General features: G+C 40.4%; 1 protein-coding gene across 1 annotated transcript in view; it reads left to right on the top strand.

The window, feature by feature from the left end:
* LOC117217562 (hydrocephalus-inducing protein) overlaps positions 1-26,013 on the top strand; it is a 71,545-nt gene that overhangs the window by 13,820 nt on the left and 31,712 nt on the right. Inside the window, exons 18-35 of the mRNA XM_076524274.1 lie at positions 75-307; positions 4,246-4,468; positions 6,184-6,392; positions 7,873-8,082; positions 9,549-9,785; positions 11,018-11,173; positions 11,236-11,323; positions 12,182-12,364; positions 12,445-12,692; positions 13,497-13,636; positions 13,713-13,863; positions 15,967-16,184; positions 16,308-16,525; positions 18,628-18,798; positions 20,413-20,584; positions 21,228-21,644; positions 23,011-23,219; positions 25,183-25,361. Coding sequence (XP_076380389.1) covers positions 75-307; positions 4,246-4,468; positions 6,184-6,392; positions 7,873-8,082; positions 9,549-9,785; positions 11,018-11,173; positions 11,236-11,323; positions 12,182-12,364; positions 12,445-12,692; positions 13,497-13,636; positions 13,713-13,863; positions 15,967-16,184; positions 16,308-16,525; positions 18,628-18,798; positions 20,413-20,584; positions 21,228-21,644; positions 23,011-23,219; positions 25,183-25,361 — 3,662 coding nt within the window. The remainder of the gene's footprint in view (positions 1-74; positions 308-4,245; positions 4,469-6,183; positions 6,393-7,872; positions 8,083-9,548; positions 9,786-11,017; positions 11,174-11,235; positions 11,324-12,181; positions 12,365-12,444; positions 12,693-13,496; positions 13,637-13,712; positions 13,864-15,966; positions 16,185-16,307; positions 16,526-18,627; positions 18,799-20,412; positions 20,585-21,227; positions 21,645-23,010; positions 23,220-25,182; positions 25,362-26,013) is intronic.

Below are 26,013 nucleotides of genomic sequence, written 5' to 3'. Positions count from 1 at the left end.
GTTTTAAATGGTATCTGAATATTAATCAGAGTCACTCGATAAAATAAGGTTTCTTGCGATCGTTGATTCCACAGAAGAACTGGTGGTAACAAATCAGTCGAAGCTGCACGTGAACGCGAAGGTCTCGGTGAAAACCCCGTTCCACATAATAGCCGACGAAGGGAGACATTTGCAGCACATGAAAATCATTTTATTTGACGGCCGAGCGACGACAATACGTCTGTTCTTCTCCGTGGACGACGACAACCTCTACACGCGAAATTACAGCGGCGTGCTTCAATTTGAATACGATGAGCACCCCAGCAAGGTAAATTGAATTCCTTGACTCGATGGGGAAGTTACAAAGGCGCCACGACGTGGTAGAAGACATTCTGCCAAATTAAACTATCGGAAGTTGTTCTGTGCTCGAGACTTCGTTCACCTGTTTAGAGCATGAAATTTGCAAAAACTCCTAAAAACGCGACGCGAAACGAATAGTATCGACGTGACAAGGATTTTGCCTTGTTAACCCTTTGCGATCGGCAAATTTCTCTGATAAGAGTGTACCAGCTAGTCGGAGCAAATTTATTATCGGTGTTATTTCTCCCTTGGTGATTTAAAACAAATATATAGATATTAAAAAACACAGAATTCGTTGAAACTGATTTGTTGTCTTTAATAGTGCAGTAATGTCTCCCATACTGACGCTCAGATTGTCCACTAAAGTAGATAATTTGGAAAGAGGAGACACGATTATTCGAGCCTTGCGACTCGTTTTTGTAATTGTTGATAATTTGTAACTATAAAAATAAACCGCAAGACTCGAATAATCGTATCTCCTCTTCCCAAATTGCCCATTTTTGTGGCCAATCTGGGCGTCAATTAGAGAGACATTACTGTACTTATAATACATCAAAACATAAATTTTTAATTTCTCCAATTTTCCAAAGTGCGGTATTTTGCAAAACAATCGCCGATTCGATGTCCTGGCTTCCGAGTACAGGTATCACAACACGTACGTGTTTCTCTTCTCTTTTTTCCGGAGTTTTCCTGTCGGAACATACTCGTATATGCGCGTTGTTTCCAAATGGAATTAAGTTGAAACGAAGTCGCTGGTTGCTTCTATATACACTTTAACCCTTTCGCTCCGAACGACGGATATATCCGTCATCCATATGAAAACTCGCGGAGCCGAACGCCGGATATATCCGACATCCACATGATCGCCCTCTGGGGACGAACGCCGGATATATCCGACATGCTGGTAAAATTGCGATCTAATTTTTGGACTGCACCGCCTCTTGTTACTATTGCATGAATCTTTTGGCGAAACAAACAAACGACAGTCCGAAATAAACGACACACCATTCAAGTTATATTTGTTCTACCTACATTTCCCATTATTATTGTGTTACATGTCATAAAGGGATAGAAAATCGAAAGTACTAACTTTAGGACTAATTATTATGTATTATGTTTTGTATTATGAATATTATGTTTTATTTTATTACTGTATATTATATATTATTTCTTCACTTTTTCCATTGTTAATGAAACTTTTTTTACCTATTAAATAACTTTATACCTTATGCAGAAATTATAACTATATTGTTTTAAAGAAAAATCCCTTTTCTTCCCAAATACACTATCCACGCGCAATGTGCACAATTTCGGCGGGTGGTACCGTTCAGGAGGGGCGCTACGGCGGACTGAACCGCCGTAGCGAAAGGGTTAATAATATTACAGTACAGCTATGGTGTTAGCGATGCGTTATTTGCGTTCTATCTGCGTTCTTAGAGTTCTACGAGTTCTGGGAGTTCTAACAGTTCTAACTAACGTTCTAGGTGCCTTTCCGCTTGTCACCTCGGTTTTTTGCTGATTGGTGGATGGTGGGTTTTGGTGGAGGAAATGAAGCGTTTTTGATTGGAGATGGGTGTGTCGGAAGGAACTTGAAATGAGGAGTGGGAAACTGTTCGAAAGTTCGGGTTGTAATTTCTTCGTTTGTCAAATATGGAATTTATGAGTCTGTCGCACGTGTTGCCCGTTCGTCGGGTCGAAGAGTACTTTCGTTCGGATGCATGTTTTCTGTCGCAGGTATATTGCTTAACACGTTCCGTGCCACGTGTACCATCGATGGTACACGCTTGCATGTTTACTTAGTGAACTGAACAAATTGTTTACAAGAAATTTAGAACCGGAGAATCAATTTCCACCGCAAGAATGGGCGTTGATAAGTTTTTGTTACGTTGTTATGTGTACGAGAATTAATAATATTGCACGTAATACATCAAGTTTTAGTAAAATATCAAAGTGTGAAGATTCGAGTAAAAAAAGCTCGGCACGGAACGCGTGTTAATTGCTCAAGGGATGGCCAGGGACATTCGACCTTCGGTGTTGCCGTCGCAACAATACTGCACAATCTTTTTTAATTCCTGAACGAATCACACGAAGCTGATTATTCAATCTAATGTCTACGAACGATGTCGAAGGTCGCGCTGTAAATGATGTTCGATGCCGGGAATTTCCTACTAACTCGTCGACTAAACATTTCACAAAATTTAAGCGTGTTAGCGGCCTGTCGTTCTTTTGTTGGCTCGTTATTTTATGCATCATGCATGCATCGATGAAAATAAATTTAAATTTTGAACACAAATTTTATGATATATAGAGTCCTTTTTAATTGCGTACATCTTGCCGCCAGACTGTCGGCGCCGACTTTTACGACGACTTGCGAATGCCGCCATTGTGACGGCATCGACCGCAAAGGGTTAAACGTAACGCGTTAATAATTATACTGTTTCAACGAATTGAAACGCCTGTCCAATATTATCTATGTTTATTTCAAATTTAAGCTTATTTTTGGTTTTAAATTGCCGCTTTTTCAATGATCATTTAACACACACGATGTTGTCGCCGATAATTTAAAAATATTTCGCAAATATAATAACAACGTAAACGAATACATTAATGTTTCGCGATGCAGATAACGATGTAGATAACACTTTCGTTCTGTGTCAAACTTATTCGATAGCAGGGTACAGGAGCTGCTAAAATGTAGGCCATTTTGTATCGTATTGATTGCATTATGTTAACAATATAACGCGCTATGTGCCGCGAGAATCGCTGCTAACACGCGTCAAAGCGTAATATAAAATGATAACTATGCTACTGAATAATCTGCTACTGAATAAACTGCCGCACTCGTCGTTATTTACGCGTCTGTTTAATAAAACGGGGCAATATTCCGTTCAACACCTCTGAAAGCGCGATCCTCGAAGCTGCGGATAATTAATAACTGTTATCGATAACACTTATCTTTGCTACGAATAATGCAAATAACACTTGCGTGAAAAGCTCGCGCGGCTCACTTCGTCGGAAAGTGGCTGGTAACCGAATTAACAATCGTTATTATTCCGCGGAGATCTTGACGTGTTCGCGTCGTGCAGGTTGAAAGTTCTTCTCGCGAGAAATCAATTTTCGTGTAGCACTTCGTACGTAAATACTTCCTAAAAATATTGACTTTGCATAGAAATTGGCAGTGTAATCATCGGGGGCTACCGGTTCCATAAAAAAATGGATGAAACCTGAAACGGTGAACGATTCGGAGAGAAATTCGAGAACACTGCTATCTTATATTTCCAATTTATAAAAATTCTTCTCGCGAGAAATCAATTTTCGTGTAACACTTCGTACGTAAATACTTTCCAAAAATATTGACTTTGCATAGAAATTGGCAGTGTAATCATCGGGGGCTACCGGTTCCATAAAAAAATGGATGAGACCTGAAACGGTGAACGATTCGGAGAGAAATTCGAGAACACTGCTATCTTATATTTCCAATTTATAAAAATTCTTCCCGCGCGAAATCAATTTCAACGTAACGCTTTGTATGCAAACACAGTAATGTCTCTCTAATCGATAATTCAATAATCGAATAAACTCAATAATTGACAATTCGGGAAGAGGAGATACGATTGTTCGAGCCTTGCGGTTCGTTTTTATAGTCACGAATTGTCGACAACTATAAAAAAATCGAACTGCGGGACTCGAATAATCGTATCTTCACTTCCCAAATTGTCCATTTGTTGTGCACAATCTGAGCGCCAGTTAGGGAGACGTCACTGCACTTCTAAAAATTTTGATTCTCCCTAGAAAATCCGTGATCCGATTGCCGTGAATCTGCAACCTTATATTTTAGATTATGCGATTCTGTAAGGCATAGTCTGCGAACGTACCTCGTTTTAAACGGACAAACGATTTATCCAGGACAAAATCCAGTGCAAGGGGTTCGTCAACTTGCCGAATCTGGTTTTGGAACCGACCAATTTCACTGTTAATTGCGAACTTGGCTCGAGTGCCGAGAAAATATTGACGCTGACCAATAATGGCCCCGTATCGGTCGTGTACAAATTCCTGTGGATAGAGGACTCCATCGAGATAGAACGCGACACGCATAGCGATTGCGTAAGTCCCAAAATCGACTGCGACGGTAAGTCTCGCGGCCGTTACAACGGGCTCGTCCCCGAACGGGTTCGTTCGCTCTTCCAGCGATCGTCAACGAGCAAAGAATCGGGGTCGATGACTCTTGGCGCAACGATACGAATGTAATTCGCTTGTAACTCGAATAAATCAACTCGGCATCCTGAACGTTACGGAGGATCGTTATGTCGGGAACGTCTGATCACGTGTCAGCGACAAGGGAACCGAACCGCGTGGAAATCGTTCTGCGGATTGCGTCGGGGTGCAAGTTGCAATTTGACTCGATACTGCGAAACCATTGAGACGTTCCACGAAACCTACGAGTATTTTGAAACAGGATTTAGGGTAGCGGGGCCGGTTACTGTGCGGTGGACCGATCGCTGTGCCTTTGCTTTGTTTTCGGGCATAATTGACCTTATATTTGTCGAATGAGACATATTAAATTTCTTTGCTAAAAGATGAGTGGAATGAGAGAATAATATTTTTATTCTTATAGAAAATTAAACGAAATAAGGGAATCATATTTTTACTTTTATACGAAATTAAACGAAATAAAGGAATAATATTTTTACTTTTATACGATATTAAATGAAATAAAAGAATAATATTTTTACTCTTATACGAAATTAAGGAAAATAAAAGAATAATATTTTTACTCTTATACAAAATTAAACGAAATAAGGGAATAATATTTTTACTGTTATACAAAATTAAACAAAATAAAAGAATAATATTTTTACTCTTATACAAAATTAAACGAAATAAGGGAATAATATCTACTGCTACTATAAATAATATTTACTGTTATACAAAATTAAACAAAATAAAAGAATAATATTTTTACTTTCATACAAAATTAAACGAAATAAAGGAATAATATTTTTACTTTCATACAAAATTAAACGGAATAAAGGAATGATATTTTTACTTTCATACAAAATTAAAGAAAATAAAAGAATAATATTTTTACTTTCATACAAAATTAAAGAAAATAAAAGAATAATATTTTTACTTTCATACAAAATTAAACGAAATAAAGGAATAATATTTTTACTGTTATACAAAATTAAACGAAATAAAGGAATAATATTTTTACTTTTATACAAAATTAAAGAAAATAAAAGAATAATATTTTTGCTTTCGTACAAAATTAAACAAAATGATAAAATATTATTTTTATTCAAAATGAAAGAATACAAAAATCTAACATGTCTTATTCGATAAATATACAGTTAATTATGTTCGAAAACAAACCAAAGGTACAGCTAGTTTGTGACCGCACAGTAACCGGCTCCAGTACCCTACGTGCTCCAAAAAGAACGAACCATATCGTTTGTTTCGAATTTGAATTCTGCGGTCCTAGAGTGTCACGATCACTCAAGAACGAAGTGCTATAACACTTTCGCGACACGTGCACTCGCGGCTGGGTAATTCTTAGAGCAATTAAACCGCGCAGACCGCGGTTCTCCTCGCGGGATTTGATTAATTTCTGTTCACAGGAATGCTCAATACGCGCGCACGAAGCCCCGAAATTACTGACTGCCGACGCTCCGGCGTCAGATGCGATGAACGAAGACGTTTTCGCGAACGACAGACAGGACGGGAGCGGAGATGGACCAATCCAATCGATACCGCCACCAGTGAATTGTATCTCGGCCTTTTCTTCTTAATTGCCAGCGAGAAGAAGCAGACTGGAAACGTGTAACGATCGCATTTATGTTTCAGCGCCGGTTTCCGAGATGCAGACGCAGAGATTGAAAACGAACAGCGTGGCCGCGGACGATAACGTCGAAGAGATCGTTTGCACGGTGTCCGAGGAAGAATTGAGGGAATTTTTGCTGCCGGTCGTTCAGACGTTTTTTCAGGAGGACCCGGATCTTGCTGCTTTCGAAACTATGAGGAACGAACCTCCGAGGAACCATTATGTCAACGACGTTAGTATATTTTCATTCGCAGCTGCGCCATTGAAAATGCATCTCCATATTCTCGTTTGCTGGACGGCTCAATTTTCTAATTACATATCTATCATGGTTGAGGAACGTATTAGAATCCATATCGTTATTACAGGCTTTGAATTACGCGGTTCTCAATGAGTACAGATTGAATAATCGACAGTAATTTTCATTCGACTCCTCGCTCTATATCTTTTTTTTCTTCGCAATTAAAGTAATTAGAACTTTATCTGCTGGGCGATTATCTACGCGATAGAGGTTCGGCGAATTTATCCTTGAACCTATCGGCTGCAACGAACTTTAATTCAAATAAAAATATTATAAGCGAATTTTTACGCGTCGCTCGCATGGCAATCGTTGAGGCCAGATTAAGTAATTAACAGTTATATTGGAGCCGCGGTGAAAGTAGGAATCGCGTTGATAAGAACGAGAAATGTCGAGATAGTTCCAAGTATTTCAAACTCAGTTATTTACTAGCTTATACTACTAAATCTAGCTTCACTGGGTAGATTGTTTTATACAGGGTGTCCCAAAATTATTGTATAAGCAGAAAATGAGGGGTTCCTGAGGTCATTCGAAGCAACTTTTTCCTTTACGAAAATTTTCTCCGCGCCTTCGTTTACGAGTTATTAACGAAAAACACTGACCAATGAGAGATCGCGTACAACTAATACTCCGCTCTCGCGACTACTGCCGCTGCGTCAGACGGTCAACGCGGCGCGGCATTGGCCGTAAGGGCGGGGCACCGGCCGCTCTTGCTCTCCGATTGGTCCGTGTTTTTCGTTAATAACTCGTAAACGAAGCCGCGGATTGCATTTTCGCTAAGGAAAAAGTTACTTCAAATGATCTCAGGTACCGCATTTTGTGCTTGTATAATAATTTTGAGATATTCTGTATATTTAGATATATTGTATTTAGATTATAGTAATTTATTAGAGGAAAAAGGAAGCTTATCGTGTGCCAACATTTACTCGAATGCTTAAATGCAGACAACAAAAGAACAGAACTTTATTCTAACTTAAAAAAAAAGAACAGAATAACGTTTATACCAAAGAGGATATTCATAAATGTTTATCGTGAGTCCGACTCGGCAAAATTCAGCAAAGTACTAATGGACAGCCTATAATATGCAGTAGAAACCTCAACTATCCGAACCTCGAATATCTAAATAATAATAAATAATGCTAATTCATAGAGCTAAAGGAGTTTCTACTGTAACAAAAGTATAATAGAGCGTAGATTTTACGTATTTACGATAAAAATGTCTAATTATAAATGAACTACCAAACTATAGACATATGAAAAAAATTTAATATTACTATCTCGTTCGCTTCTACTCATTAAAATTATTAACAAAAGAAATACACTTGTATTTAACTTCTACCTCCGACGGTTCACGCAATAGAAATAGTATTCCACGCAGATATTCGCAGTCTAGCGATGATACCCCACGATTGTCTAGATTCTCGAAATCATTCCACGCGAGGGGTCCGTGCCGCCGTACACGATACAACACGTCCACATTGGATTTCACGGATTCGAGCAGCTCCAAATAAAAGCTGCAGCCGTTTGCCAGATATTACGCGGCCCTACCGAAGTGGTGCAGCTGTGCGCCCGATCAGATGCAATTCGATTCACGATTGACACCGACACCATCGATTTCGGAGAGCAGGTAAACGCGTTCAATTAAACGGCAGAGCACCGCACCGTGAATTGTCGAGGAAGTCAAAGAAAGTCATGCCGTTCGTCCCCGGAGCGTCCGCGAGGACGCTTCGAGAAATCATTGATTCCTTACGATTGCCTTAAGAGTTTCGAAAGTTACAATTAAAACGCCCCTGGAGGCACTTACCGGCGACTGAAAGTGCCTTGTAAAAACTGATAGGGCCCGAAGGATCGCTAGACTGTGCCGAGGGATCCTCCGAGAGACTGGAGATTCTCTTAAGGAATTCTCAACGCGTTATCTCCCGAGCAATCGACTGAAATCATTTTTGTGTATGTCATTTCTAACAAATAAGAAGTAACGATCGAGTGGACTACGATCGTAGCGCCGTAAGTCATATTGCCGAAAATTTGGCGCAGTCAAATTTGTTTTTGTGCGGTCCTTTTTCTGCGATTTCTTTTTATGCGGTACACGAATACGGTCAAATCTGTTTTTGTACGGTAGATAGGGACTGCAGGAAAAAACGGCACAAAAAAGACTGCACAAAAACAGTTACGTCTGAAAATGTGATCTACACATGCCAAAATGTTAAAAAAAAACGAGTGGACTACATCATAAAGCTATTATGAAACAACTTAATTTTAAATTATCTTGACAATAAATTTGACAACAACAATAACAATTGTTGCTTCTCACGATGAGGAAAGTGTGAGAAACGATTGTGATCGAAGATAAAGAACAACAACCATGGTACTCGAAACTAATTTTGTATAGTTATTATTTTGTTCATTTGCGTAAGTGATTTTAATGATTTCCGTAACTTGAAAACAGTCAACTTTGTTTAAAATCGCTGGATTTGTTTGTACCGTATAGCGTGACTCAAATCATGGAAAATAGAACTGAAATGTTTGTATAAATTCATGCGAATCGCTGTTTCGGTACAGATGTACCGAATATTATATGCAGTGACTATAGTCTACGAAGTTCTTAAAATTTGTACAATCTGAATAAACTGTAGATTTTATGCATATAGGATTAACCAAATTTCAAGGATAACAGTACATTATTTCTGTTCCATTGGAATTGAATTATCTTGAATTATCAAGCAATTCCATTGATTATTAATAATCAAAGAAATCAGTGTTTTACAAATTTTTTTTAATTCCTGTTTGTTGCGATTGATAAAGTGTACCAGTTTACTTTATCAATCGCGACAAACAGGAATTGAAAAATTTGTAAAACACTGATTTCTTTGATTATTAATAATCAATGGAATTGCTTGATAATTCAAGATAATGTACCAGTTTACTTATGAACACTTGAATTCTAATAGTATAATATTACAAATAAATGTATGTATAATGGAAAGGCTGAGAAGTGGTTGAACGGCAGCTCCAGATTATTGAAACGATCGAAAATCGCTGAAATTCTGAGCGGAACCGAAATAGAGAAAATCATTAGTTACGTATCTGTTGCAGCTGCTTCTGGAACCGAGTCATAGGAACTTCACCTTAAGGAACCCCAGCAAGGTGGCGTTCTGCTATAAAATAACCGGGTTAGACTATGTCGCAAAGGAGACGGTCGATAGTTTTGATATAAATCCGCTAATGGTCGAGCCGAGCACGGGATTCGTGGACGCTCAGTCATTCGTGGAATTTGATGTGATGCAGCGTTCGACAAATCTCGGTCCCATCGATCATCGGTTTCAGCTTGAGGTACATCTCTCTCTCACTCTCTCTCTCTTCTCTCTCTCACTCACTCTCTCTCGCTCTCTCGCTCTCTCGCTCTCGCTCTCTCGCTCTCTCTTTCTCTCTCTCGCTCTCTCCTTCTCTCTCTCGCTCTCTCCTTCTCTCTCTCGCTCTCTCGCTCCCTCTTTCTCTCTCTCTCGCTCTCTCCTTCTCTCTCTCGCTCTCTCGCTCCCTCTTTCTCTCTCTCGCTCTCTCCTTCTCTCTCTCGCTCTCTCGCTCCCTCTTCCTCTCTCTCGCTCTCTCCTTCTCTCTCTCACTCTCTCTCTTCTCTCTCTCTCTCGCTCTCTCCTTCTCTCTCTCGCTCTCTCGCTCCCTCTTTCTCTCTCTCGCTCTCTCCTTCTCTCTCTCGCTCTCTCCTTCTCTCTCTCACTCTCTCTCTTCTCTCTCTCTCTCCCTCACTCTCCCTCTTCTCTCTCTTTGTCTTTCTCTATTCTCGATTTACTCCGAATTTCGAGTCCCTCGAATTGCATTCGAAAAATCTCGTTTAATATATCAAATTTTTGCTTTCTGAGATACTCAAATATATAAAAAACAAACAACATTCCAATACCATTTTATTGATCGAATTCACTCATAAAGCGCTATGCTTTGTTAAAAGCAAAGAGTTTTTGCGATACTGTCTCTCTCTTAACCGATTTTTAAATTCAATGATTTTTACATGTCGCAAAGAGATTATGACAACTTCTTTCTTTGCAGAGATCTTTTAGGTAAATTCGTACGTTGCCTTCCATTAAATATAATATTCTTGTTTTTGTTCACATGTTTTTGTGAGTAGCGATGTTAAACAATCATCAATCATTCATATAGAATTTCACTATAATTTCCAAGCGAATGCCAATGCTTGTTTTAATGCCATCAAAATCAGCAAAATATTCCATTAACTACCCCCGACACATTACCTCCCCCCCCCCGTCCGTCCCCCGAGCGGGCTGGGAGTGTCTGGCAAGCAGATTTCCTCCACGATAAATAAAAAAAGAAGATATTCCGTTAACGATTGCATTTTCGCTAAGGAAAAAGTTACTTCGAATGACCTCGGGAATCCGCCATTTCCGGATTGCGAGACATTTTTGGACACCCTGTATTTTGGTGTCTGTATAAGTACTTTTGTTCCCACAAAAATGTGTAAAATAACATTAGCCAGCTTATTATCAGATCGACTACTCCACCGTGCTCCGGACGACTGATTTTGTTTATTTCAGGTCGGTCATTTAATGCCCGTGACGATTACGGTGAACGCGTTCGGATCTTTTCCCCAAATGTACCTGTGCATCCCCTGTGGAAAGGTGCATCCCCAGCATTCCATTCAATTGGAGTACGCCGCGATCGGATCGCTGACCGACGAGTTTCTCGCAAACGTATGGCACCCTTTAGTGTTCCCCGATTTGCCATGTTGTTAATCCGAAATTTTTTGGTAAAGAAACTGGAGGCGACGAAGCACAGCCTGCAGGAGTGCGAGCCGGAAAAGAGGCCCGACCTGCCCGAAGACTTCGTCGCTGACTTGGCCGGTGAGAAACGAGACGCGACACTCGATTGCACAAATTCACTCGTGGCCCTTTCTTCAGAGATTATTCATTTTCGTAAACGTACATAATATTGCGGACGATACGATAATTTTGATACGAACCGATCTGTCCACGAAATACAGTAAATTCTTGCAAATTGTCCCTCTGCTTATAAACAAAAGTGGACAATTAGCGAAGAGGAGATACGATTATTCGAGCCTCCCGGTTCGCTTTTATAATCGCCAATTGTCAATAATTATCAAATATAAGAAGACCCATAAATGTCCCGCAATCCGGAAATGGGAGATTCCTGAGGTCATTCGACGCAACTTTCTCCTTAGCGAAAATACAATCAGCAGCTTCGTTTACGAGTTATTAACGAAAACCGGTGACCAATGAGAAGCGAGCTTGGCTGGCGCGAGGCGGCGCAGCCAATGAGCGCACGCAGCTCAGTTCCGCTGATTGGCTCGACCGCCTAGCGCTGGCCAGCTCGCCTCTCATTGGTCAGCGTTTTTCGTCAATAACTCGTAAACGAAGCCGCGGATTGCATTTTCGCTAAGGAAAAAGTTACTTCAAATGATCTCAGGAACCTCCTTTCCGGATTGCGAGAATATATAATAATATACTATATAATTAAGTAAATATATATAATATATCTATTATATATTTATATTATTATATTTATATTATCATATATATTTACATTTATCATATATATATACTGCCGTGAGGCTCGATTAATCGTGTCTCCTCTCCCCGAATTGCCCATTCCTCCTTAGAAATCGTGGGACAATTGGGGAGAATTTACCGTGGCCGAATAGAGTTCGACGCATTTATTCGCATTAATGTATCCGTTTCGAGGGGAGGGTTGGAGCGTCGTTTCCTACGAGGAAATATATCCTCGTGTCGTGGACGTGGAAATGGCGGTGGAGAGACATTTGGCAAGGGAGATCGTCGTCAGGAATTCATACGTCTTGATGCAGCACGCCGCGACTTGCAAAAAGGAGCCTATACCTCAGCTCTTCTCCACCGAATACGTTATTGGTACGTTTCCCGTTCGGCGATCATCCCATAAATCAGCCATCCTCGACACTGTTTCCGGCGATGGGATACGTTCTTCGCAGACATGGAGTACGTGATCGTCGGTCAGGTCGCCGATTATACGACGAGGATTATTAATTACGGGCCGTGGAGCGCGGCGATGCGTCTGAAGAAGGTCCAGAATGTGGAGAAAATGGATATTATCGTGCACTTTAAGAGACGATCGAACCTGATGGTGGGCGATTCTGCGATACTTCGTGTAATTTGGAATCCGTCTAGGGAGAAGTATGCGCAGAGATGGTCACCAGTAACGTATACAGCTTATATCGAAGTGAGCGTTTCCCTTTATTGTTCGATACTTCACGGCCGTTTGTCGCGATGCGTTTGAACTGAATTTCCTTCGAAATTTCAACTTCCCAGTTACGATTTTATCGACGGATTTACACAGGGTGAGACGTTTAACTCGTTCACCTTAATTTTTCTTGTGAACTTTTTCTTGCGTTGTATCAAAAATAGTTGTTTGGTATAACAACGACAAGAACAAAAGTCGTTTGCTATAAAGAGATATCCGGCAACAGTGAATTTTTTGCTATTTTCTTTATTTCTTTTTATCGAAATATAAAGACCACTTGATAAAATATGGAACACTTACACATGTAACAAAGTTACAGCTACACTCGCATCGCCTAATCGCCTGCATGCTTGCATTGATTGCCACGGACAACGTTTTCAACGTTTCTTGCATTAGAAATCAACTAAAGAATATCTCGATAAACATCAATTTCTGAACCCTTGCGCCTTAATAATTTTTTATTCCCTATTTAATAAACTTAGTGAACTTTCGTATGGCACGATTAAATGTTGCACATTACAGTTAAAAAATCTCACTACGATCCTAATGTTTTGATGGAAAAGGAATAATAGCAAAAAATTAATTGTTGTCGCATATGCTCTTCTTTATACCGACAACTTTCGTTCGAAACATTCTTTTTTGCACAACGTGTAATTTACAGGAAAAGTTAAGTGTGAACGAGTTAAACGACTCGCCTACATTGTTCGGCGAATTTTCGTGGAATTCGTGGAATTTTTTGACGGTTTTAGCAAAAACCGTGGCGATAATAGCAATTGCGTGTAGGTGATAAGAGGCTGCACTATTCCCATAACCATAAAGGGAACTGTTACCTATCCGTATGTAACCGTTAGCACAAAGCTGCTAGACTTCCAGGACGTGATAGTGGGCGAGTGTTTGATGATGTACATCCAGATAAAAAACGAGTAAAATTGAACAGAGTTTGCAAATTCTATTTCACCGCTGTCTATCCGTTGATGACCATTTCAATATATTCTACAGAGGATTCGTCGACTGCGAGTGGAAAATAAAATTGTCCTGCGTACGGAAGAAGCAACAGGATTACTGTCCATTTCAAGCGGAACACGACTCCAATCATTGCGCACCTGGCCAATCGGTGGTCATTCGCGTTTACTTCAAGCCACGGAAAACGGTACGCGATCTACGACGCTGCGAAACATTTATTGTTGCTGTATCAGGGTTTCAACAATAGCTCAGATCTATTGCTTTGTTTTTTTAGTAAATTCTTCTTAATTGGCGCTCAGATTGTACACGTAAGTGGACAATTTGGGAAGAACAGATTCGATTATTCGAGTCTTTCATTCGAGTTTTTATAGTCATCGATTGTCAACAAGTACAGGGCATCCCAAAATTATTGTACCAGCGGGAAATGAGGGGTTCCTGAGGTCATTTAAAGCAACTTTTTCCTTTGCGAAAATGTAATCCGGGGCTCCGTTTACGAGTTATCGTCGAAAAACAGTGACCAATGAGAGGCGAGCGCGCCTAGCGCTACGCGGCCGAGCCAATCAGCTGAACTGTGCTTTGCGCGCTGCCTCGCGCCAACCGAACTCGCCGCTCATTAGTCACTGTTTTTCGTCAATAACTCGTAAACGAAGCCGCGGATTGCATTTTCGCAAAGGAAAAAGTTACTTCAAATGACCTGAGGAACCCCTCATTTTTCGCTTATACAATAATTTTGGGACACCATGTATGAAGCGATGATTAAAGTGATGAAACTTAATAGCTCATCCTGTAATCGATCCTACGGTCGCTTTGAAATTCTCGAGCTTCTTTCAAGCTGCTCGATTCGCTCGAAGGTCGATTCGTGGTCGAAACAAACAGGTCAAGATTTCTTCGCGTTGATGCTCGTTCGACAAGCAACCGCTTCCTGTGGAAGATCGCATCTGAGCCCCGGAAGCGACTGCTTATCGAGCGACCACTGTATAAGCAAACCTTATTCGTGTCTTATCAGATTTGCAACCTCGATGGTACAATTTATGCAACAGTGACTCGGGAAACGGTTCAATCGTTCTCAAACGTTAAAGATGTTTTCATAACAATCTGTATCGACATCTTCACCATTCGATATTAACACTTTGAGCGCCGCATCGGTCGTATAAAGACCTAGTCTTAAGGACTAAAATTTAGTCTAAATCTTACTCTAAGGACTTAAAAATTAATCGCACTAATTTTTAACCAGGTTTTGAAATTCATTTTTATAATTAAATTATTCATTATTCGAACAAACCGAATGTCGCCAGAATTTTTAGAATGCAATGAAATTAAAGTAACAGTTACGGTAACTTTTAAACTTCTAGTTTCGATTTCATTAATTAAGTGACTTCGACATCGCGAGAATTTTTGAGATATATAGGGTGTTTCCTCAACTTTTGCTCACATTTTTTTCCTGCGCATCTGTTAATCTGACAAAAAAATTGTTTCGAACAAATGTTTATCGGTTTCCTGGTTTGCTATACGACAAAATTTCTTCAATAAAAATCGGGTTCACCTTAATTTTTTTAAATGCCACTGCGTATTTTTTACTTCACTGTAACAAATTTTTGGTAATAATAACACTTTTGTAATAAAATTATTAGACGTTAGCCGACCTAATAGCTTCGTTTTCGTTAAATTTACGTAATGATACTTTTTCTTCATAAAATTATCAATTCGCTTATTGATGTATCTTAAAATAAAGAAATTTTCATCTTCAATCGATTCTGCCGCTTGAACTGAAATTTCTCGATTCAACCACCCAAAGGTCACCCAAAGGTCATGCTCTAGCAGGTCGTTGAATTCGTCTACATTAATGTAGCATAAGTAATGCATAAAAAAATATGCAGTGCCATTTTTAAAAAATTAAGGCGACTCGGATTTTCTATTGAAAAAATAATATTCTTTTTGTCTCGTCTACATTAATGTAGCATAAACAATGCATAAACAAATATGCAGTGCCATTTTAAAAAAATGAACGCGACCCAGATTTTTTATTGAAAAAATAGTGTTCCTTTCTAAATTAAATGTTTTATCGTCTAGCAAACGGGGAATCAATAAACACCCTATATATTCGGCGCTTGTTAAAAAATGTCGGAATCCTTTGTCCGGCTGTTCAGATTCTGTTGTGATTTTCACGGTGAATATTGCATGACGGTTCCGCGATCCTCCGATTTCTCGGCTTCGATCGTGAAACTGTTTTCGGAGAGCAGATAATAGGTTTCGCGCTCGGTGGTTCATGGTAGAAATATCGGTGTTCCAGTGTTACGTGGAGATGAAGCTGAACGTGCACGTGAAAATGAGCTTGGAAACGCCGACGGTGGTGCTAACGGGCCGCGGGATCGAGAGATCTCTGACCATCGACGAGCCGGTTATCCAATTTTTGCCGATGGTGCCTTACACTTGCGGCCAGGACGCCGGTTTCGCGATCGAGAACGCTTCCGATTATCCTGTCGAGTTTTTCTGGCATCACGTGGACCGGTAAGCGGATCGATAAACATTTAACAAGAGGTTGTTCAACTGCGATATGCTCGATGATGCTTCTCGCTCTCGCGTTGCTCGACCCTTCCCGCGTGGATTTTCAATGGAACGACGGTGTTTAAGCTCGTTCCAGATGGACGATCAAGTCATAAACATTTTATTGGATTATTACGGAGCCGAGGAAATACTCCTGCCCCCCGGCAAGCCCGGGGATCCGTTACCCGCGGATTTAATAAAGTTTTACAACGATCTCGTCGACGAAATGGCTCGGGTTCGATCGATTCAGGAATTAGAACAGCAGGAATATCCAGGAAGCGAGTGTCGTCTCGGCGAGAGCACAAGTAAGTGCGCCCGCTCTTTCAGCTTTTATGGGACCGATAATTGTTATTATTTTAGGGAAAGATTAAATTCGCGCGGCCGATACAGAAAGATTTTAGCATAACCGTACAAATCGATAGTGGAAAATGTACAAATCCTGCTGTCCGTCTTGATGATAATTGACGACTCGGACCGGAAATTTTTGTGCCGAACAAGTATTTGTTTAACCAGTTAGCTGTGGAGAAGTAGCAGTATTTTGTGTCGTGACGAGTATACTCGTCGTGCGTTAATAATAATACCGCTCTAGAGCAGCAATTTGAATTTGAATATTTTAATGTTAAGCGAAGAAGTCAATATTATTAGTATAATAAAATTGTTAATTTTATAAAATAGAACCGTCTTTTTGATCCAATATTTTAACCGTTTGCAATCGAAACTATTTTAATTCGAAATACAAAACATGTTTTCTCATCTACAGTATTTCCATTTTATACGATTTAGTACGATTTATTTATATAAAATTGAGCCTGTTGACAAGTTTGCAAGAATACTTGCAATTTTAACAGTTTTTTAAATATAAACGAGTTTGATACTGTTATAATTATTTTGAAAAATAGTACAACAATTTTGAGCCTATTGACAAGTGGAATACTTGCAATTTTAACAGTTTTTTAAAATATAAACGAATTTGATACTGTTACAATTATTTAGAAAAATAGTACAGCAATTTTGAGCCTATTGACAAGAACACTTGCAATTTTAACAGTTTTTTAAAAATATAAACGAATTTGATACTGTTACAATTATCTAGAAAAATAGTACAACAATTTTGAGCCTATTGACAAGAACACTTGCAATTTTAACAATTTTTTAAAATATAAACAAGTTTGATACTGTTACAATTATTTAGAAAAATAGTACAGCAATTTTGAGCCTGTTGACAAGTGGAATACTTGCAATTTTAACAGTTTTTTAAAAATATAAACGAATTTGATACTGTTACAATTATCTAGAAAAATAGTACAGCAATTTTGAGCCTATTGACAAGAACACTTGCAATTTTAACAATTTTTTAAAATATAAACAAGTTTGATACTGTTACAATTATTTAGAAAAATAGTACAGCAATTTTGAGCCTGTTGACAAGTGGAATACTTGCAATTTTAACAGTTTTTTAAAAATATAAACGAATTTGATACTGTTACAATTATCTAGAAAAATAGTACAGCAATTTTGAGCCTATTGACAAGAACACTTGCAATTTTAACAATTTTTTAAAATATAAACAAGTTTGATACTGTTACAATTATTTAGAAAAATAGTACAGCAATTTTCAGCCTGTTGACAAGTGGAATACTTGCAATTTCAACAGTTTTTTAAAAATATAAACGAATTTGATACTGTTACAATTATCTAGAAAAATAGTACAGCAATTTTGAGCCTATTGCCAAGTGGAATACTTGCAATTTTAACAGTTTTTTAAAAATATAAACGAATTTGATACTGTTACAATTATCTAGAAAAATAGTACAGCAATTTTGAGCCTATTGACAAGAACACTTGCAATTTTAACAGTTTTTTAAAATACAAACGAATTTGATACTATTACAATTACTTAGAAAAATAGTACAGCAATTTTTAGTGGCGCCTCAGAGTCGCCACACGAGTACGAAGGGTTAACAGCGACGATTACTCCGCGTTCGACGAGTATACTCGTCGTCGCTTGATTCTCGCGACACATATAGGAGCCTCACAGCTAACTGGTTGAACGAGTTCCAGGGAACGGAAATGAAATAAAAGCATACTTTAATAATTTAAGCGAACACGAAATCCTCCAACGATATTCCGAAGATTCTTCGTTGTTGAATGCACGAATTTCACAGCTCGTTCGTCGGATCATCGTTTATTACCTTTGCCACGACATTAGTTAGCCCGGCATGCTATTTTAAATCGATGGTAAATCTCCAACAACATTTTATTTTTGCTCCGAAACCTGAGACTAAGATGTTGTTAACAGCGAGAGAAGCAGAGGAATAGTCTTTCGACGTGCATTTTGCAACGGAAGGAACTCGCGTAAAAAAAGCGGATTTATAGAAAAACGACCGGCGCACTTCCTTGATTTAAGGTTACACGGAAAGTCTGCGCGACGCTTCAGACTTCCGGAACAGAATGGGAGATCCCGTGAAAGAATATTTCGAGAGTATCGAGCGGAAATCCGGCCCGTTGAACGATCTTCCGGACCCTGCCAGACCGGCGAAGAAAGTCTGCATTATTTTCCACGGAGCTCCTTTCACCGGTACTATCTCGCAATATCACATGTACATCGCTCCCATTCACGAGTTAAGAATAACCCTCGATAACAGTCCCGAAGAAATAACGATACGCTCTCTAGGAAATAACTTCGCGGTCCCGAACCAGACTTTAATTAAGCGACTTTATAATTCCGATCGAGCGATCGGAAACTGCTCGCCAGCTTGTTTATTAGCAATATTAACAATAATATTATAACAGTAATAACGTATAATAATGTAAAATTATCAATATCAATGCTGCTTTAACATTCTTCTCGGTACTCGAAGAAAAGATTGGAACTGATCGAGTAATATTTCATCGTTCGTCGCAAGTCGCGCAAGTTCGAAGCAAATTAAATATTGTCGCTCTTAAAAGACATCACATTAACCCCTTGAAATACCATTTTCTTCGCAGTTGCTGCGATTAGAAATTTTTCGATTGCAATAATTTCGTAAAAGGGAAAGAAAATCGATGCTTGTTGCGCGCTTTTTACTTGAATTGCTTAAAAAATTATCGATATAAATGATGAAATGAAATTATCAATATCAATGCTGCTTCTTTAACATTCTTATCGACACTCTAAAAAAAGATTAGAACTGATCGAGTAGCATTTCTTCGTTCGACGCAAGTCGCGCAAATTCGAAGCAAATTAAATATTGTCGCTCTTAAAAAACATCACATTAACCCCTTGAACTACCATTTTCTTCGTAGTTGCTGCGATTAGAAATTTTTCGATTGCAATAATTTCATAGAAGGAAAAGAAAATCGATGCTTGTTGCGCGCTTTTTACTCGAATTGCTTAAATATCGACGACAATAGAGTAGAATTTTGCTCCAATTTTAAAGAACGGAATAACATTTATACTCGATATGTAATTACTAGCAATTTTCACGACGAGTCGGACTCGTCGAAGTACGGCAAGACTGTTAATTATGAGTCCTGCTTACGGAACCTTTTAATTCGGTAACAAAGGTACGCTCGTTAACGACGTCGTTACGGTGCATATTACAATGTCCTTTCTTAGCTTCTCCGAGTATTTCATTTAACAAATATTGCTTCCATCGTCCGATAATAATCGTCGTGTTTGACAATTTAACGCGATGAATCGCTTCAATTAACGGACACTTTCATAACTATTTTATAAAAGCATGGAAACGATTGACACGATGCTCCGTTAAAAAAAAAAAAGTAGAAATCAACCCTTTGCGCTCGAGTGGCGACTCTGAGGCACCGCTAAAAAAATTGTTATATCACGTTCTAGGATAATTTTTATATTATCAAAGTTTCGATTTTGAACATTACTGAAAGTGTAGCTGTCGCATGAATCGCAAGGCTCAATTTCGTACGCGTAAAATACACGTTGCCGCGCGTGTAACATGAAAATAATACAAGTCAGAAAAGTTATTTTAGATTCGCGGATAAAATGGGTTCGAGTGCGAAGGGTTAATCACGACTGCGAGATAAAAATCAGAGAAGCGCGCATTTCTCTCCGACGAACGTCGATTTATAAATTCTCTGCGAACGTGGATGGACGAGTGTTCCGCTTCGTTAAAATTTTGTTTGCGTTGTCGCGTAACGACTTCCCGGTTAAACGTGAAATAAAATCTGCTGTGTCCAGAGTACCAGGACGCGGCCTGCAGAAGCGGGAGAGCACTCTCAGCCCCGGTGCTCTCGATCGACAAGGCGATCACGGAAGCCATAGCTCTCGGCGAAAGCGAACATTCGATTACGCTGCGACAGATCATCGACGACGCTTATCAGAATTACACGGAAGCACGGGAACGGCGCAAGTACGGCCTGCAATTTCATTCCTAAATGTAGTTCATCGATCGAGGATACCAATTCTAATTGGCGAGCGTGTATCGGTGCGCGCCGATCGCTCGCTCGCTCGCTTCAACGAATTCTTCGCGCGACTTTCCGACCGCCGCGTTTAACCCTTTCGCTACGGCAGCTCCATCCGCCGAAGTACCGTCACCGAACGGAAACTCGCTCCGGAAATATGCACAGTGCGCGTGGTTTCTGTATATACAGGGTGTCCCAAAAATGTCTCGCAATCCGAAAGTGGCGGGTTCCTCGGGTCATTTGAAGCAACTTTTTCCTTTAGAAAAATTTTCTCCGAGGCACCATTAACGAGTTATTAACGAAAAACAGTGACCAATGAGAGCGCGAGGCGACCGAGTCAATGAGCGGAACTGGGCTTCGCGCGCTGGTTGGCTGGGCCGCCTCGCGTCAGCCGTACTCGATTCTTATTGGTCACTGTTTTTCGTTAATAACTCGTTAACGGTGGCTCGGAGAAAATTTTTGTAAAGGAAGAAGCTGCTTCAAATGATCCGAGGAATCCGCCATTTCCGGATTACGAGACACAGGTCGTCGGGTGGATGTCGCATATATGCGGCGCTCGGCGCGAAAGGGTTAAACGTTTTCGTCCGTCAGGGAAGCGGCGGGGAGCGAGGGGAAATCGAAAGGAAGTGACCGGGCCAGGGCGAAATCACCTCGCAGCGAAAAAACGCTCGATACATCGCGGGAAGGGAGGCGAAGGGGGACGGAAAGATCCCCTGAAACTGAAGCGTCGGAGGCGAAGCAAGAAGCGATCCTTCTTCGACTTCCGGAGGAATCGGATCCTTTGATAGAATTGAATAAAATCCCCGATGCCGACAGGCTGGAAACGCTGGATCCTTTGAGTCGATACGAGTACAAGATTCAGGCTATTCTGCAGTTCGAGAAGATACTGGGAAAAGATTACGCGACCGTAAGTAGCCCGCCGAAGGATAGCAGAAGCGCCCGGGAGAATTTGAAGACCACTTACCTGGGAGGCGACCCTAAACTGCTCGTCGATGTTCTCGCGGAACGGTACGTCTTCTTCATCTTCTTCTTCTTCTTCTTCTTCTTCTTCTTCTTCTTCTTCTTCTTCTTCTTCTTCTTCTTCTTCTTCTTCTTCTTTTTCTTGTAATGATAATAGCAATAGACAATTGAATGACAACACACAGTGGATTCGCGAGGATGCTCAACTGTATGCAACAAGCATAATTCTTATTTTACGATATGTACAGTGGCTCACGAAAGTGTCTGTACACCTTTTAAAAGGCAATAGTTTTTTGAAAACAGAACTAAATGACTTGAATTTTTTTTTATGACAGAGGGACTAGTCTAGTAGGCGATGACTAAGAAGCATTTTTTTTTTTAATTTTGATATTACTTGGAATGAAAAGAACAAATTAAAAACCCTCGTTTCTTGACTTTTTTATCCGAGCCTATAACGAAAATTTAAAAAATGCCCTTTGTAGATCTCGGTAATATGCGTGCTAAAAATTTGATTTTAATTAACCTAAAACGGAATATATCTTTAAAAATTAGACCAAACGATTTGAATGTATTAAAGAGCTTACAGGGAGATTTGCTAGAAAATTTCTGCAGAAATTGGAAATAAATGAAATCACAACAAGGAATAATGAGATGAGCGTTTTTCAACACTTTTCTCGGAGCTTATAACAATGAAACAAGAGATCTTTTTATTTATCTTATCTTTTCTATTCATTGTCTGTTAACACTAGATTTATAGAGCACAAAAAACAGCTGTTTTATATTAGTTTATAAAAGTAACAATAAGACATTTATTCTGATTTTTAACTAGTGTTATTGTAACATTTGCCGTAAGTAACATATTATATATATAATCAATTATTAAAATTGAACCTTAAATTAAAAAATTATTCACCCGTCATTTCGACGGGTTCCGTGAATCTAGTGTTAAACTAGCTTCTCTGAAATCTGAAAAATAAAATCGAGTCGCTTGGTCGAAGTTCAAAAAATGCAGACTTTATCTACCGAATGAATGCATTTAATCTATCAGTTGTTTCCGGTGCAAGAGCAATTTGTTTGATTAGAGTTTCTCGACTATTAAGTACATAATCGCGTGTCGATTTAAATACTCCGAAATCAAAATGAACCGGTAACTATAGTTCGCGAGGGTTGAGCAATCATTTTGTAATCTAAAACGCCGATAGAGAAACGAACTTTACGATCTACGTAACAGAAAGTGGCGGAGTCTTCCCACGAGGCGCGTAATAGTTAATGAAAAAGCGATCAGTCAATGATATCGAGTTTAGCCTGCCGGCGAAATGGCGCGCGCGCGCGCTCGCGCGTTTCCGGGGAACATATTAATTACTGAACTTGCCTCCTCGTGAGTTGATTCTCGTTAAACTGTTCGTCGCGACAGGCTCTCCACGGAAGACTTTAAACACGGCTTCGTCCTGCAATCGTTGGAGAGCAAGTTGCTGCACGGTAACCCCGTCGAAACTCTGCTGCTGCTGTTGAGGATCGTCGGCCAGGCGGAGTACTTTCTGTTCGTCACGTTCCTCAACTCGATGGCCAATTACAATCGGCGTACGGAGGAGCTGCTCCGCGAACACGGTGAACCACCTAGACGTAGACAGTTCGATAAGAAAATATCCGCGTGATACAGTAATTTCTCCCCCCGGAAATGCCAAATTTCGGGTTTCTCTGAATTTCCCTGTGCTAGTTCTACGCCTATGTAATTTATTGTTACGTCGATGCTAAGGTCGGTAAAGTTAGCGAATTGCATAGGTGAATAGTACAAATTATATGCATATTAAATAATACATAGTATTACAGTAAATTCTCCCTAATCGACGCTCAGATTGTGCGCAAAAATGGCGAATTTGGAAATGGAAGATACGATTAATTCGAGTCTTGCGGATCGTGTTTATAGTTGTTCACTTTAAATCCTCTTTACAAATTGTACGTTTTTGTGTACAATCTGTGAGCGTCGTTTAGAGAGAAATTACTGTGCATGGTTGGTTAAACGCGTGATGCGGCACGCGACGCGAATTCCCGGAAAACAACAAAAAATGGTCTGTTTGGGTGTTTGAGTCTGGTAAGAAAAACCGTGGAGCTACAAGGTACGTGTAGGTACTAATAGATAGAGTGGCCCACAAAAGTGTTCGTACACACCTTTTAAAACGGAATAACTATTTTAAAACTGAACTAAACGACTTGAATTTTTTTAGATGATAGAGGGATTAGTCTACTAGACGATGGCTAAGAAGCAGTCGATGGTCACTGTACGTGATCGTCGAATCGTGGCATGTGGCCTCCTAATTGCCTTCGAATCGTGTCACGTGGCCACCGAATTGCCTTCGATTAGTTGCATGTGGCCTCCTAATTGCCTTCGAATCGTGTCACGTGGCCTCCGAATTGACTTCGAATCGTGTCATGTGGCCTCCGAATTGACTTCGAATCGTGTCACGTGGCCTCCGAATTGCCTTCAATTCTCCGAATTGCCTCCGAATTGTCGCCGAATTGCCTTCGAATCATGTTACGTGGCCTCCAAATTGCCTTCGAATCGTGTCACGTGGCCACCGAATTGCCTTCGATTAGTTGCATGTGGCCTCCGAATTGCCTTCGAATCGTGTCACGTGGCCACCGAATTGCCTTCGATTAGTTGCATGTGGCCTCCTAATTGCCTTCGAATCGTGGCATGTGGTCTCTGAATTGCCTCCGAATCGTGGCATGTGGCCTCTGAATTTCCTTCAATTCTCCGAATTGCCTTCAAATCTCCGAATTGCCTTCACATCGTGACATATGGCCTCTGAATTGCCTTCAATTTTCCGAATTGCTATCAAATGACCGAATTGCCTTCGAATTGCTTTCAAATCGCCAAATTGCTCTCAAATGTCCGAACTGCCTTCGAATTGCTTTCAAATCACCGAATTGCTTTCAAATGTCCGAATTGCCTACGAATTGCCTTCAAATCATGGAACGTGGCCTCGGAATTGCCTTCAATTCTCCGAATTGCCTTTGAGTTGCCTTCGAGTCGTGTCATATGACCTCGGAATTGCCTTCAATTCTCCGAATTGTCTTCGAACTGCCTTCAAATCGTGTCATATAACCTCGAAATTTCCTTCGAATCGCGGCATGTTGCCTCTGAATTGCCTTCAAATCGTGGCATATGGACTCCAAATTACCTCGAAACGTATCACGTGGCCTCGGAATCGCTTTCGAATCGTGCAAAACAATGAGAAATAAAAATGTTAAGTCATCCTTTTTATTCCAGCATTACTCTGTACTCATATTAATACACACCGACATGCTGGCCGCTGCCTTTTTTGCCGACTGCCCCGAGTTTCTCTAAAAACAAGCCACGAGGCTCGATGAATCGCGACTTAATATTCTGAGATCTGCCGGTTTCAATTCCGACCTCCGTACATTTCTAGGAGAAATTACTGTGTTCGCCGTAGATCGCGGTTGCCCAGCCAAGCGATATTTCGCGAGGCACCGATCGCATTACCGCGATACCGGTTCGGGAGCCAGGCATTGTCGATGATAGACCGACAGGAGAAACGAAACGAGATTTGATCTTTCGCGACAGAGAAAACGAGCGATACCGAGAAGAGGATCCGGGACATCGACGAGATGTCGTCGTCCGAATACGAGCTGCTGACCGACGAGGACAAGGAGATGTATCTGGGGGCTATTCTGCCGGCTTTGAGGGAGAAGGCATCGCTTAGACGAGCTCGATTCGCCGAACGGATGATGAATCAGAAAAAGGTCTGACCCCGGCCGCCATTGACACACATCAAATTTCGTATTTACGTCGAGCGCGATCAACGTTTCTAACCCGAGGCACGATGGTCCGAAATAATAAAAACGTGGCCAGAACCCCTAAAAATGAATGTCCTCGCAGATTCATTTTAACCATTGTCTATAGAATACGCTTTATTAACGTCTTTATGCTGGGGTGTAGGAGAAAATGATTACATTTTTATGCCCTCAGTGATAATCACGACGTAAACATAAGTTAACCGCTTCGCTCCTATGGACGTGTCACGTCGCGAGAGAGAGAGAGAGAGTGAGAGTGAGAGAGAGCGAGAGGGAGAGAGAGAGCGCGAGAGAGAGCGGGAGTGCGAGAGAGCAAAAGAGCGAGAGGGAGAGAGAGAGCGCGAAATAGAGCGGGGTGCGAGAGAGCAAAAGAGCGAGAGAGAGTGAGAGAAAGAGAGCACGCGAGAGAGAGAGCGCACGCGAGAGAGATCGGGAGTGCGAGAGAGCAAGAGAGCGAGAGGGAGAGCGAGAGCAATAATCCAAAATTATTGTATTTTCGGGAACTGAGGGCTTCGTGAGGTCATTTGAAGCAACTTTGTCCTCAGCGAAAATGCAATCCGCGGCTTCGTTTACGAGTTATTAACGAAAAACGCGGACCAAT

Source organism: Megalopta genalis, chromosome 8 (assembly GCF_051020955.1).
Source record: "Megalopta genalis isolate 19385.01 chromosome 8, iyMegGena1_principal, whole genome shotgun sequence".
NCBI classification, from domain to species: Eukaryota; Metazoa; Arthropoda; class Insecta; order Hymenoptera; family Halictidae; genus Megalopta; species Megalopta genalis.
This window is presented reverse-complemented; position numbering and strand designations above follow the sequence as displayed.